This window comes from Mesoplodon bidens (genome assembly GCF_964165515.1).
Source record: "Mesoplodon bidens genome assembly, chromosome: 10".
NCBI lineage: Eukaryota > Metazoa > Chordata > Mammalia > Artiodactyla > Ziphiidae > Mesoplodon > Mesoplodon bidens.
In genome coordinates this window covers 16,429,590-16,445,356 of record NC_138172.1, presented here as the reverse complement: position 1 = coordinate 16,445,356, position 15,767 = coordinate 16,429,590, and the positions used below count along the sequence as shown (strand labels likewise).

The following is a 15,767-nucleotide window of genomic DNA, read 5'->3' as shown; positions in this document are numbered from 1 at the left end:
GGAGGGGGAAGGGTAAGCTGGACGAAGTGAGAGAGTGGCATGGACATATATACACTACTTAATGTAAAATAGATAGCTAGTGGGAAGCAGCTGCAGAGCACAGGGAGATCAACTCGGTGCTTTGTCACCACCTAGAGGGGTGGGATAGGGAAGGTGGGAGGGAGACACAAGAGGGAGGGGATATGGGGATAAATGTATATGTATAGCTGATTCACTCTGTTATACAGCAGAAACTAACATGACATTGTAAAGCAATTATACTCCAATAAAGATGTTTAAAAAAAATGTCAGTAACTCAGACATGAACCTCTCTAAATCACCTCTCATTTCATTTGCAGAAAGACAGTTTTGAAACTTGATTTCTAAGGATTTAACAATAAGTAAGCTCACTGCTCTCAGGATCACATGAGATGGACCAGGGAAATGCTCACATTAATATATCTTAACGTAATGTTTTTCAAACAAAGATCACTGTATATTTTTAATGTCACATAAATGAGAAAAAAATATCCTCTGATGTGAATTAATATACATGAATGCAAAGAAAGTCAACAGAAATTTATAGAGATTGATAAATTGGAATAAAGTAATGAAAACTTTTAAAAAATAGCTTTATATGAAAATTATAATATGTTCTTAAAATGAAGAGAAAGAAACTCACATAGTTAAAAAGTGAACTGGTTTGGCTGCAGATATTTCAATTGGAAGGACACATTTTAGTAGATAAAATTATCTTTGATCCTCATTTATACTCATCTTGCAGGTGAGACTATCTGGATATATAATATACTGAGATGAAAATGTTCAACGTATGTAGTTAAGATACATGGATTAGCCTCAAATTCAATTCCTTTTATCTAGATTTGTTGTGGGAGATAAATAAGTGATAACTATTCAAATGCTTGAATAATGAGAATTCAAGTCAACAGTTTCTTTTGATACTACTTATTCTCCAAAAGTAATCACGCTTGAACACGGACTAAACATGAACATTGTCTAAACCATGAAACACCAAACGCTTCATTCTCCCATATAGTATGCGTGACTGTTGCTCTAGAGCTGAAGGATTTAGTCTTCCCTTCTTCTAGATAAGATTTATTAATATATCCATTCATAGAATTACCCCACCTCCTGAGAATATCCAGTCCAGACCGGAGCCCCACATCCTTAAACTCTCCCCCAGATCATTTAACACGATCCCAAATCCTTTAACAAGAATATAGTGTTTTCTAATACTCTCTTACTGAGTCATCCCATGGTTCCCATGGCAAGTATTGTCTCTCACTGCTGTGGATAATAAACCTAACTTGTTCACCTACAGCTGTAACACTGGTGGGCTTTGGCTGGAGAGCACTAGCAGCAGATAGGTGCCTTGGACAGTTTTGGTGCGATGGTGCTTGTGGTAAGGGTAGGAGTGAATAACCCTCTTACAATTTTAACTGACACCATCTTCCTAGCTAACACTGGGAGGTGTTTGAGCCATTTGCACTGCCCAAGTGCTCTACACTTAAAGCATATCTAACAGATGTAAAGACAGATTTCTACAATAGTTAAAGCAGATTGTGTGTTACCTCCAAGGATTACTAGTTGTGCAGTTCACTCTTAACGGAGAGTCCTTTAAATAACAAATTCTCCTAGTGCTTTTGAAGTGTGATTGATGATCAGAAATTTGATTTAAGAGAAACTTTTCATGAACACATTGAAAGCAGAATACAGCTGTAAGGGGAAATATTAGAACTTGTTGGTCTAGACAGTAATTCGATTTGCATTCATTTTTTAGTATCTAGGTGCACTATTCTAAACTTAGTTAAAGCCAACAGGGAAAAAATTCACTTGAAGAAAGGATGTTTCTTAAGGGCCCATGCGAAATATGAAAACACTTCTGATTTTTTAGATGAACATTTTATCACCTGAGGTAGAGAGAAAAATGGACTTTTTCTATATTTCCCAGAGAATAAGTTGGCATAAAACATTTGTAGTAATTCAGTTTTTAAAGATAATTCCTATTTTCTTTCCTATGTATCTTAATTCTTTTTCAATGTTATGTAAAATTAAGACACTCTTCACAGCAGATGCCTTGTATGAATGAAACTGGCTTTATTTTAAAAATTCTATTAGACCTTGCTTTACAAGGATTTCATTGGAAATATGTATATATTTTTAATATTGCTGAAAATGCTACATTGCTTTAAAATGGTTTCCTTTCAAATTGTTGCCATTGTTCTGACAGAAGCTCACCAGCCAGAAAGAGCCACATTTCTGCTCTTTTCTGCTATAATATACCTGCTGAAGAAGTGAATTCTCATGGAATCTGTGCAAAACTTGGTCACTGGATTTCATTCATCCTATGAATGGCGAAATACAATGTTTTAAAATTTTAATTGCAATTTCTACCTGCCTTTACTGTCACAAAAATAACCATACAGTTCATCTGAGTGAGCCTATAAAATGTAAGAATAGAAATGGCAAGGTGAACCTCTTAAGTTTCATTTCTATTTAAGGTCAATATTTTGTTCTGAGGAGGTGGCTGAAGGTAGTGGTGACTTGAAGAATACCTAGGATGGCAAAGATGCATGGAAGTAGCTGGTACATGGTGCACAAATGCCTTGGGGGGAAGCATAACTTGGTTCACGTATGCAATCATTTGTGCCTTGAACTTTCTCTACCTTTATGTTCCCATTTTTTTCAGATAAATTTATTTATTTAAAAGTGATTTAAACTAATGATTTAAATACAATAATTTAACCAGTGATTTAAACTAGTCATGCTAGAACATCTGGAGATTATCATTACCAGTTTATTTTTATTTCATCTTAAGAAAATAATACTTTTAATCTTAGTTTTGAAGAACATGGATTTTTTTAAATTAATTAATTAATTTAATTTTGGCTGCATTGGGTCTTCGTTGCCGCATGTGGGCTTTCTCTAGGTGTGGCGAGCAGGGGCTACTCTTCACTGTGGTGTATGGGCTTCTCATTGCAGTGGCTTCTCTCTCTTTTTTTTTTTTTTTTGCAGTATGTGGGCCTCTCACTGTTGTGGTCTCTCCCGTTGCGGAGCACAGGCTCCGGACGCACAGGCTCAGCGGCCATGGCTCACAGGCCCAGCCGCTCCGCGGCATGTGGGATCCTCTCAGACCAGGGCACGAACCCGTTTCCCCTGCATCGGCGGGCGGACTCTCAACCACTGCGCCACCAGGGAAGCCCTTGCAGTGGCTTCTCTTGTTGCGGAGCACAGGCTCTAGGCGTGTGGGCTTCAGTAGTTGTGGCACTCAGCCTCAGTAGTTGTGCCTTGTGGGCTCTAGAGCGCAGGCTCAGTAGTGGCGCACAGGCTTAGTTGCTCCACTGCATGTGGGATCTCCCGAACCCGGGCTCAAACCTGTGACCCCTGCATTGGCAGGCAGATTCTTAACCACTGCGCCACCAGGGAAGTCCTAGAACATGGATTCTTAAACTGCTGTTTGAAGATGGAGTCTTCAAATCAACTAGTCCAATGGTTTACAACATCATTTTAGAGACAGAACCCATTCTTCTGTTAAAGCTCATTTGACATCCCAAAATGTAAAATACATAACATCAGAACTTATGCATTATTTATATGTATTGAAGTAGGAGAAAGAGACATAAAGCTCTTCCTGCTCCAATATCCTTTTTATTCCCTCTCTCCTTCCCCAGCTGGGTAGTCACTGAGGCATTCTATGAAATTCTATGATCTTCAGGAACGTGGGTAGGAAACTTCAGAGGATAAAGGTCCTCATTGTATCAGGGAAGTGATTCAGTTCTTTCAAGAAGAATTGAGTTTTTTGAGAGGTAACAGCCATTGAATGATAAAGATTGAACCAGAATACAAACATCTTCATTCCAAGCCGGGTTGTTTTCGATAAATCTTATTACACATTAGTGTAATTCTTTAACCATTAGGTCATTTTTAGAAAAATAGGTGCATGTCAGAAGGAATTGAAAAGTATTTCCATTTGAGTAGAAAAGAGAATTATGAGGATAATGATTTACACTCTTGTTCTTAAAATCTTCTATTATATTTCTTCTTGAAATTATAACTATAATTACTTTGAAACCAACATATAATCAGTTGCCTATATCATAGAATCTCCTTGTTGAGCAGACTTTGATCTGGGACCATAAGAACAAGTTAAGATCTCATAAAATAAAATTTTTGCTTCATGTCTCACTCTAACTACTACTAACATATTTAGTAAAGAAAATAATAAATTGGTGTCTTTGCACAGCTAGCTCCTTCTTATCCTTCGGGGACCAAGTTAAATTTCATTTCCTCAGAGAGACCTTTCTGCAGGTTCTGCTTGTCATTTTCTACAATGACACTTGTTTATTTCCTATAAATGAAATAATCCAGATTTATCCTTTTTGTTTTTTTAAAGGGTTTCAAATGCTTGGCTTTTTAAAAAAAATCAATCAATTAATTAATTAATTATTTTTTGGCTGTGTTGGGTCTTCATTTCTGTGCGAGGGCTTTCTCTAGTTGTGGCAAGCGGGGGCCACTCTTCATCGCGGTGCGCGGGCCTCTCACTGTCGTGGCCTCTCTTGTTGCGGAGCACAGGCTCCAGACGCGCAGGCTCAGTAGTTGTGGCTCATGGGCCTAGTTGCTTTGCGGCATGTGGGATCTTCCCAGACCAGGGCTCGAACCTGTGTCCCCTGCATTAGCAGGCAGATTCTCAACCACTGCACCACCAGGGAAGCCCCAGATTTATCCTTTTTGTATGTGCTTCCTTAGTATTTATCTTTCTGTACATCTGTACTGTAAACTCCATCATACCAGAGTTCATGTCTTTTGTTCTTGGTCACTTTTGTATCGTTAGCAACTAGTATATTTCCTGTCACATGGCAGGTCCTCAATACATAATTATTGAACAATAAATGAATATATTATATAGATGGCTATCTCATGTGTGTAAAGTGATCATATATAACACTTTCTAAGATGCATATCACATATATTTATGTATACACATTCCCAAATTGATACTCAATTTTGAAAAGTTAGAGTTGTACGTGTTCCTACACTTGTTAGTGGCAATTTTTGGATGATATCTTGATGTGCATTTGTGGTGCTTATATTCACTTACAGAGTTCAGTGAACAAACTTCATGAGGAAATATTCAGCCATATGCTGCTTCAGAATTGCAGTAAGAGTGTGACTAATCTCTGCAGCTCTTTCTTTCAATAACTCTGAATTTCCAAATGGTTCAGTTACTTTCATTTTAGGTTTCATTTTTGGCTTTCTCTCCAACTGCTGCAAAATTACAAGGAAAGATTGGACATAAATTGAATGTTTTCTATCCCTTGGGTACTTATAACTTTGAAAATAATAATGTACAAAAATTACTGGATTGTGTTTAATAAACATCTCAGAGTGTTCTAATCAATCAATCAAGTAATCAATTTAGCATCTCTTTATTGAGACCCTATATGGGCAGCACTGTGATACAGACACATAAATATATAAACAAAGGTCCTTTCCTTTAGAGAATATAGTATCTATTAATGATAAATATCATCCTACAAACCAATTCATTAATTGCTTAAGCCAACTAGCACTAATTATGTGTGTAATTGAGGTAACTAAAAAATGAATGATCACTGTGAGCTGGAATAATGATGAAAGGTTTAATGGAAGTTAGATTTAATCTTATCTTTGAGGTATGGGTAGTATTTGGAGAGGTTCTGGCCTTTTGGCTTTCTCATGACCTGGTAAGGGTGGGAGGGAGCAATGCACAAAAGTTCAAGCTTCAAAGGCTAATGGAGACAAAGAAGGTTGGTTGAATATGGTAGACCCAGCATTCTGAGAAGGAGGGAGAAATGAACTGGTGTTTTTAGGGTAAGAAAAGTTTATGGAAGACCTAAAATGTGAAACAGTCTCATGTAGTACGTAATAGAGAAGCATCTTTTATCCCTAAGTAATTCAGTGATGTGATGCAAAATGTATTTTTAGAAAAAGTAATGTGGCAGTGATATGCAGAATTAATTTAAAATCAAAAATGGAGTTAGGGAGAGGAAAATAAAAATATATGCTTAACTATTTTCTCAATACTTTCTAGTTTTTTAAAAACACTCTTTAGTCATCCAAGACATAATTTCTGACTAGAACAATATATGAATAACTCACAGCTTAAATATGACAAGGTGTGTACTAAACAAATTCCAAATTGCAGATGTATACTTTAGAGACATTTTTGTTTATGAAGATATATCCATTTAAGTACTTCTTACCTACAGTTATATTGAAACAAAACACTCATAGACATCTCTGTGACAGCTCTATGTAGATGAAATGTTTTCATTAGGTTTATAATAATAAACTAAACTCAGAACAAATTCATAGAGTGTGTTTAATGGTAGGAGATGAAATGAGAAGAAATTCATAACAGTATCTCAGTAGCATTCAAATTGAACGGTAGATAGCAAGTGGGTGATTACCATTGATCTACTTCATATGCATGTACAACAGATACTATTTTTAAACACCTCCAAAATTATGTTTCTTGCTGAAATCCACAATCAATAGCTTTAAAAATACTGAAGATTTGATGCCAGGGACGGAAAGCTGCTGGCAGCATCTGGGGCCGTGTTGGGAGGAGAATGAGCATTTCCAAAGGTGACAAAAAACACTTCAGTCAATTTGTTCTTGGATTTAATTCCAGGATTTAAATGTAATTTTTTTTTTTAAAAAAAAAGCTACATTAGATTTAGCGACATCAACAGCTCGGATGATTTTATTGCCAGGATTAACCAGTTACCTATCTATCCAGCTGAGCAAACCAGAAACCCAGGACTCATTCTGGATGTGTTTTTTATTTGCACAGCCCCCATCCATTCCCTTACCAAGTGCTGTTGGTTTTACATATACCACTGTAATCAGTCAGCTTCTCATCATCTCCACTGCCTCACCCTTGTCTGAAATAGGATCATCTCTTCTGTGATTACGTACCCTGCATTCATGCTGGCCCTTGTCTGGTCTGTTCACGACATAGCAGCCAGCATGATCTTTTCCATACCTCTCCCCATTCCCACATTTAAAGCTTTCCATGACTTCTTATTCTCAGGAAACAATCCAAACCCTTAACAGTGGCTAAAGGCCAAGTGTGTTATTATCACTGCCTGTCTCTGCAGACTCCCTGCTCATTACCCCCTCCCCTGGTCTTGTCCTAAGAGCCGTTCTCTTCCCCCACATGGGTTCTGTGCACATACTGTTTCTTATGTTTGCAAGGCCCTTCTGCCTCCTCTTTTCCTGCTTGACTATTATCCGTTCCTTGAAAATTAGCTTCAACATACTTCCTGAGGGAAGACTTCTGTGAATTCCTAGTTTAGAACGAATGATATTATGTGTTATATGATGTCCTAGGATCATGTTTCTTTTATTCAAATCACTCAACTTGTCTATAATTATAAACTTGTCAATGTGACTTTTCATTTTATTGATACAGTTGTCTCCTGTACTATATTTTGTGTGCCATGAAAGCAGACGTCATGGCACCTTTCTCCTACCGTTTTATCCATAACACCGAGCAACATGTCTTGCACACAGTGGGTATTTGATCTGCTTTTACTCCCACATTTATGACTGGCACTTCTTAGATCCACTGACAAGTCCCTTAACCACAAGTCATTGTTTTCCAATCATAAAATGGGTAATAGCACTAAGTCCAATTTCTGTCAAAATATTTTCCTTTTGACAGTATGTGCTTAAGCTAAATAGATGCAGTCTGACTCAGGAATTTCCCAAGACCCTCTGACTCATGAATTCCACTTCTAGGTATAAACCCAAAAGAAGTACATACCTATGTCCCCTAGTAAATATGTATAAGAAAATGTTCATTGCAGCATTATCATACTAGCTAAGTTCAGAAAACAGCCCAAATTTTCATCAAGTACAAAGTGAATAAATAAATCATGATGGATTCATGCAGTGCAATATTACCCACGATGAAAATGAAGAAAACAAAAGTGGATGCATCTCATGAGCATAACAATAAGCAAGAGAAGCCAAAAACAAAGGAGTACATACTGTGTACTGTCAGTTACATAAATTTGAAAAATATGCAAAACTAATAGGAGTTAGAATAGTGATTAAATTTAAGGGGCTACTGACCAGGAGATGATGTGGTAAGAGCTACTGAGGTGCTGGTAAAATTCTGTTTCTTGATCTGAATGGTAGTTACGTGGGGGTTTTTATTCTGCAGAAAAATTAATGAGTTTAAAATTCATCACTGTGTCCATTTCCTGTATGCTTGTTATACTTTAATAAAAAGTTTAATGTAAAAAATCCATGATTATAGATAATTTCAAGTCCCAATATAATGGGTGAATATGAGAAAATAGGTTTTACCTAAGGTATGTCAGGATATTTATGAAGGTGTTAAAGTAATTTTCTCAAGAAAAGACTATATGAGATATACAGATTAATATACTTGAAAAATAAACAAGTTATTGTTCTGGATGGAGTAAGCTATTTAAATTTTGAATCATTTCTATTTTGTTATACTATATTACCTAGAAAATGATAATTTATATTTTCAAGATATTAACTTATGTACATTCTCCTGATTGTTAACTGAGACAAATATTTTGATTGTTCTGCACTTAGACACTGGCTAAACTCTGTAATTATGGCCAACATTAAGTGAGCACTTATTATATGCCAGACATTGGGCCAAATACATTATATACAATATATTATTTAATCTCCATGACAACCATGTACACTTGGCACTATCATTTTCTTCAACTTAAAGAATGAGGAGGGACTTCCCTGGTGGCGCAGTGGTTAAGAATCCACCTGCCAGTGCAGGGGACATGGGTTCGATCCCTGGTCCAGGAAGATCCCACATGCTGAGGAGCAACTAAGCCCATGTGCCACAACAACTGAGCCTATGTTCTAGAGCCCCGTGAACCACAAGTACTGAGCTTGTGCACTGCAACTACCAAAGCCCGCGTGCCGCAACTACTGAGCCTGCGTGCTGCAATTACTGAAGCCTGCGTGCCTAGAGCCTGTCCTCTGCAACAAAAGAAGCCACCGCAATGCAAAGCCCACACACTGCAACGAAGAGTAGCTTCCACTCACTGCAAATAGAGAAAACCTGCGGGCAGCAACGAAGACCCAACGCAGCCAAAAATAAATAAAATTTAAAAAAAATGAATGAGGATGCTGAAGTTGAGAATTTAAATACCTTGAGGAAGGTGACAGAATGAATAAGTGATGGAGCACTGAATTGAACTGAAATTGAGGGTTCTAGTTCCAGTATCTTAACTGTTACTCTGGCTCTCAAGAGATGCTGAATAAACTCATCAATATTTGTTTAATATAAGAATTAAACTGAAAAATTTTTGCATAGTTATATTCATTAAAGACTTTCTTACACTGCCTAAGAGATAGACCCTTGCAATCTAAGTGTTTACATGACTAGACCACTTACGAATTTTAGGGATTTAAACTAATGTAATTTTTAGTTCAGCCAGAATAGAATAGCTAGAGCCGACAAGATCTTTAAGAATATGGGCAAAGCGAAAACAACTTATGGGATGGGAGAAAATATTGCATATGATGTGACCAAGAAGGGATTAATTTCCAAAGTATACAAACAGCTCATACAGTTTAATATCAGAAAAACAAATATTCCAATCAAAATGTGGGAAGAAGACTTAAATAGACATTTCTCCATAGAAGACATATAGATGGCCAACAGACACATGAAAAGATGCTCAGTATCACTAATTATTAGAGAAATGCAAATCAAAACCACAATAAGGTATCACCTCACATGGGTTGGTGAAGCCACTATGGAGAACGGTATGGAGGTTCCTTAAAAAACTAAAAATAGAGTTACCATATAATCCACAGATCTCACTCCTGGGCATAAGTCCAGAGAAAACTCTAACTTGAAAGATATATGCACCCCGGTGTTCACAGCAGCACTATTTACAATAGCCAAGACATGGAAGCAACCTAAATGTCCAATGACAGATGAATGGATAAAGAAGATGTGATATATATATATATATATATATATATATATATATATATATACACACAGATATATATGCAATGTATATATATATGTATGTATGTATATGGAATATTAGTCAGCCAGAAAATAGAAAGAAATAATGCCATTTGCAGCAACACTGATGGACCGAGAAATTATCATACTAAATGAAGTAAGTCAGATAGAGAAAGACAGATATTATATGATATCACTTATATGTGGAATCCAAAAAATGATACAAATGAACTTATTTACCAACAGAAATAGACTCACAGACATAGAAAATAAACTTATGGTTACCAAAGGGGAAAGATGGGGGAAGGGATAAATTTGGAATTTGGGATTAACAGATATACACTACTATATGTAAAATAGATAAGCAACAAGGTCCTTTCGTATAGCACAGGGAACTATATTCAATATCTTGTAATAACCTACAATGGAAAAGAACCTGTAAAAGAATATTATATATTACTGAATCACTTTGCCGTACACCTGAAACATTGTAAATCAACAATACTTCAGTAAAAAAAAAATTTTTTAAGAATTTAAAAAAGAATATGGGCAAAGCTATAAAAGAATCCCAATGTTTCTCTAAAAATGAGAAATAATATTTATCTGACTCGTGCTACTACATTTTATGAACAGAATAAGAAAATAAATTACATATTTGAATAATGAGTAAATGTAATTTACCAAATTGCTAAATTTTAGTAGCCTCTTATAGAATTAATAGCCTATTCTTCAGAGCAAGTATTTTATGTCTGTAAATGTACTCATTATATAAATTTTGGTATACTCCCACCAAATAACTTTTATGATGATACATCTGAAATACATAAAATAGTACTCTTCAATGATTTTTGCAACTGAAGCAAACTATTTAAAATCTCCATGTAATCTACAAATGATTAGGAGCATAAAAAGACACAGAGAGAATAAAGCTGGATGCATTTGCAAAAGATTTGTTAGCTCTAACTTTATAATCAATCATATTTTTTATCCCGGAGAACATTCCAAAATGAAGTAAAGTAATTTGTTAAGTTTTTAACCATAAGAAGTTATTTATAACTGCTTGTATAAAAAATAACTATAAAATATTTATTAGAAGGTGAAAACTGCCAACAGTGATAGTACAGTGATCTGTGTTGATATTAATGCAAAAATAATAGTAACTTTCTGCTGAAAGTTTCCTCCCATCAAATGGGGGAAAAAATCACATGAGCTGACCTCGCTGCTCAGCCCCGGGCCGAGCGTCTGAAACCGCTCCGCTCCGCCGCCCCACGTCTCCACCCCGCCCGAGGCCGTCGCTCCTTCCTCGCGCCATCATGGCCTCAGGTGCCACTCCCGCGGCCGTGAAGATTGGAATAATTGGTGGGACAGGCCTGGATGATCCAGAAATCTTAGAAGGAAGAACCGAAAAATATGTGGACACTCCATTTGGCAAGCCTTCTGATGCCTTAATTTTGGGGAAGATAAAGAATGTTGATTGCGTCCTCCTTGCAAGGCATGGGAGGCAGCATACCATCATGCCTTCGAAAGTCAACTATCAGGCGAACATCTGGGCTCTGAAGGAGGAGGGCTGTACACATGTCATAGTGACCACAGCTTGCGGTTCCTTGAAGGAAGAGATTCAGCCTGGCGATATCGTCATTATTGATCAGTTCATTGACAGGACTACCAGAAGGCTTCAGACCTTCTATGATGGAAATCATTCCTGTGCCAGAGGAGTGTGTCATATTCCAATGGCTGAGCCGTTCTGCCCTAAAACGAGAGAGGTCCTCAGAGAGACCGCTAAGAAGCTAGGACTCCGGTGCCACTCAAAAGGGACAATGATCACAATTGAGGGACCTCGTTTTAGCTCCCGGGCAGAAAGCGTCATGTTCCAAACCTGGGGGGCGGATGTTATCAACATGACCACAGTTCCAGAAGTGATTCTTGCTAAGGAGGCTGGAATTTGCTACGCAAGTATTGCCATGGCAACAGATTATGATTGCTGGAAGGAGCATGAGGAAGTGGTTTCTGTGGACCGGGTCTTAAAGACCCTGAAAGAAAATGCCAATAAAGCCAAAAGTTTACTTCTCACTACGATACCTCAGATAGGATCCATGGAATGGTCAGAAACCCTCCATAACATTAGGAAAATGGCCCAGTTTTCTGTTTTGTTACCAAGACATTAAAATAGCATGGCTGCCCAGAAGACAATGTAACCTTCTAATTCCAATCATTTGGGGAATTCCTGCTTGAGAAAACACAGAAGAGACATGCACCTTCTGTGCCCTTGCCCCCTAAGGAAGAACAAGTGATAAGACAAGACATTGCTCACATCAGAGATGCCTTCTAAAAGACTTGGACTGCTTCAAATAACAGAAGGAAAGCAAATAACCAGAAAACATGTGGGGAAATATTTACACATTAGAAAAAAAGAAGACACCTTTCACCATTCCCCCAAATTTGTAACAGTAAAGGTAAGCAGTAACATTCCTATGTTGCCAAGGAATGTGAAGAAATAGCTCTTAGACTATTGATGAGACTGTGAATTGGTACAATCTTTTTGGAGGGCATTTTGGTAAAATGTATCAAAAGGCTTAAAAAATACCCTTTGTGCTGGTTACTTTACTCCTAGGAATTTATCTTTAAGAAATTATCAGATACATACAAATAATTATGTATAAAGAAGGATGTAGAACATAGTTTTAATAGCAAATATTCAAAACAATCTGAATATCCAACAACTGGAGGTAATCATGGTTAAGCTCTAATTAGATTGTGAAGCAGCCAACTGAACATCATGGTTTCACATAATATTTAATGTACTAAGGAAATTGTTGCTGTATAATATGAAATGGGGATATATAAGCATTTTACAGTATTAATTTTGTTTTAAATATGTACAAAGAATAGAAAGAAATATATATACTCTTTTGTTATTATATTTTGGGGGAGGGATACTAGATAAATTTTTAATTTTCTTTATATTTTTCCATATCTTCACATTTTTCTACAATGAATATAATCAAATAGTGAAGTTTTAAAAATAAAAATGGGCTTAGAAAGATCCAGTTCTTGAAAACACACAGTTTCTGGTAATGCAGCAAAAGTTAAAACGGCAATACTAAGGAGTTCTGTTTGAGTTCCATCTTTATTTTTGTTAAAAAAGATAATTAATGACTGTATAGTCAGAACAATACTTGGGTTTGCAGCAATGTGAGAAAAGCTGGGTGTTTAATATGGAGCTAATCTTAAATTATTTAAGAGACTGTATACACACATTATAGTGTGTCAGATATTCTTTAAATTGACATTTGACTTTTTGTTTCTACTCCTTTTTATGATTTGATGAATTATTTTCCATGAGTTGGTGATTTTTGTTTTTTAATAAAGAAAATGGAAGCTTGAAAAAAAAAATCACATGAGCTAAAATAGTTACAGATAATGCCTTGCAGGCATTGAAGACAATAACAGTTAATGTGACTTTCAGAAATAAATCTTGGGAATTCCCTGGCGGTCTAGCGGTTAGGACTCCTCACTTTCACTGCTGAGGGTGCGGGTTCAGTCCTGGCTGGGGAACTGAGATCCCATAAGCCAAGCTGTTCAGTGCAGCCAAAAAAAAGAGAAACAAATCTCCTAATTCTGATTTTCTTTCAATTTGCTATTGATCCAGAAGTCCCCTTGGATTTAATGAACAACCAGTATTCATGCTAATAATCAACATATTTCCATCACTATCTCTAAGAAGTGAACTAGCCCTATCGTCCTTTCATCGCTAATAGAATATATCATGTATGTGTATGTATAGATATATATGCACACATATATCATATGTTCTACTGAAAAATTATTTCAATATTTCCTTGACTACATTGATAAATCAGGAAGCTAAAAACTTCAAACAAAATGGCATTATTTTTATTTCATTATATTACAAGCTTGGTTTCATATCAGGACTAATGTTATTCAGATTCTTACTGTGGCAAAACACTTCAATGAAATTATCTTTACTTTCCTGAAACTCACTTCCCTGGGATTGATGATGTCTGCTGGGTGGTAAATAAATTTCAATGACCATGAGTTAAGTGCACAAAATAGATGCTTCAAGGATTCACTGAAGGGAAATTGGGACAAGTATTGCAATCCCTAAGGATGGGATGACTTATCATTCATCTGTCTCTTGGGATAGAGACATAACAAAGAGACAGTGTGTCCTGCCTTCTCTTCTTCTTGTAGGTGTTTTGTCTGGAAATAATCACTGTTATTTGATTCAGCATCTGCTGTCAACATTAGAACTTAAAAATCTTGTCACTGATTTCCTCATTCTGAGACCTAGCAGGAAGGAGCGAAACTCTTTCTCCTGTAATCCTTTAATAGAAGCTGAATGTAATAGCTACAGTGATGCAGAGATGAAGAAAGTTAGGAGAGACTGCCTACAGAGACTCCCATTCTGGGGCTGGCCAGTTCATTCCTTATTTATTGTGTGACGTCCGTGAGCTAGAGTCGACTTGAATAGGAGGGTCTTGGCCCTTATTATTCTTCCCGCTCAAATAACTCTAACTCCTTTTGACCAGCTCATATCTGCCTATCTCTAGCTGATGCCCTTTTGCTCTGCTCAGATTTCCAGGATCCCTTTTAGAAGAATGGTGCCCAAAGGCTCTCATTCACGTCCTTGTTCACGGTATTGCCATTAGGCATAGAAGCTGCTTCCCTTGGAGGGGCTTGGGAATGAAGCCCCCCAGCTGACCCAGAGCCAATGACTACGTGGACAGGAGATACAAAAGCTCAGCTATTTGCTTCCAGGCAAAAGAGATTTCCTATGCAATTTGCACTCCCTTGTGGAATCAGACTGTGGCTAGACATCACCTGAAACCACATCCTTACTTAGCCTCTTCCTTTCTCGGGAAAGGAAAGCACTACTTTAATGAATTTCTAGAATGAGAATCCTCATCTCAGCCTTTCTTTTTTAGGGAATCTGACCTAAGATAATACGTAAATTGTATTTGTATGTTTAAAACCTAGTACAAATGGCATTTTGTCAGCAAATCTTTCACTAATCGCAGAGAAGGAAAAAACTGCTTTCTCTCTGGGAACTTAGAGCTTTTATTACTTCCTCTCATTAATTAGAGCTACCAGTAATGTGGCTTTGCTCCGCACTAGAGTGGGAGCTCCTTGAGACTAGGAAGTGGTTACAGCTGTGTCATGTTCCCCTCTTCTACCTCTTTTTTTCATGCTGTAATAGGCAAGAGCCTTTTGTATTCTATTACAAGTTAATTACTAAAGGGATGTTGCCTATAAGCTTAAATTATCCATAACGGCCCATCTCTGGGAACCCTGCCTTCCACGTATTGAGCATTAAGCTGAAATACCTTTGTTTAGCTCTCAGGGAACATCCTGACCAGACCTACCTTTGAATGACTGCAGCGAGGAAGAAATTAACACATCCCCTCTGGAGTCTGACCAGAACCAGGAAATGTCTGACTTTACTCCCTCCCCTTTTAGTATAAAGGAAGCCTGAATTCTGACTCAGGCAAGATGGTTCTTTAGGGGCGCGAGCTCACCATCTCTTGGTTTGGCCTGTTGTGTGGCGAACAGTATGAGCTTAGACTCAGTAACGTGCATCTCAATCTCTTGGTCTCTCTCTTTGTCTCTCCTCCAGCCCCCACTGCCTTCCTTTTAGTTCCTCCAGCTCTTTTCTGATTCTAGACCTTTGTTCTTGCTATTTCTTGTGGCTGGCATGTTTTTCCCCTCTGCCTTTTTC

At 37.2% G+C, this 15,767-nt stretch overlaps 1 protein-coding gene across 1 annotated transcript; it reads left to right on the top strand.

Moving 5' to 3' along the window:
• Positions 1–11,248: 11,248 nt before the first annotated feature.
• On the top strand, positions 11,249–13,410 carry LOC308623953 (S-methyl-5'-thioadenosine phosphorylase). Its single transcript, XM_081246786.1, has one exon. The coding sequence runs from the start codon at positions 11,344–11,346 to the stop codon at positions 12,193–12,195; it is 852 nt and encodes a 283-aa protein (XP_081102912.1). The 5' UTR covers positions 11,249–11,343; the 3' UTR covers positions 12,196–13,410.
• Positions 13,411–15,767: the final 2,357 nt, after the last annotated feature.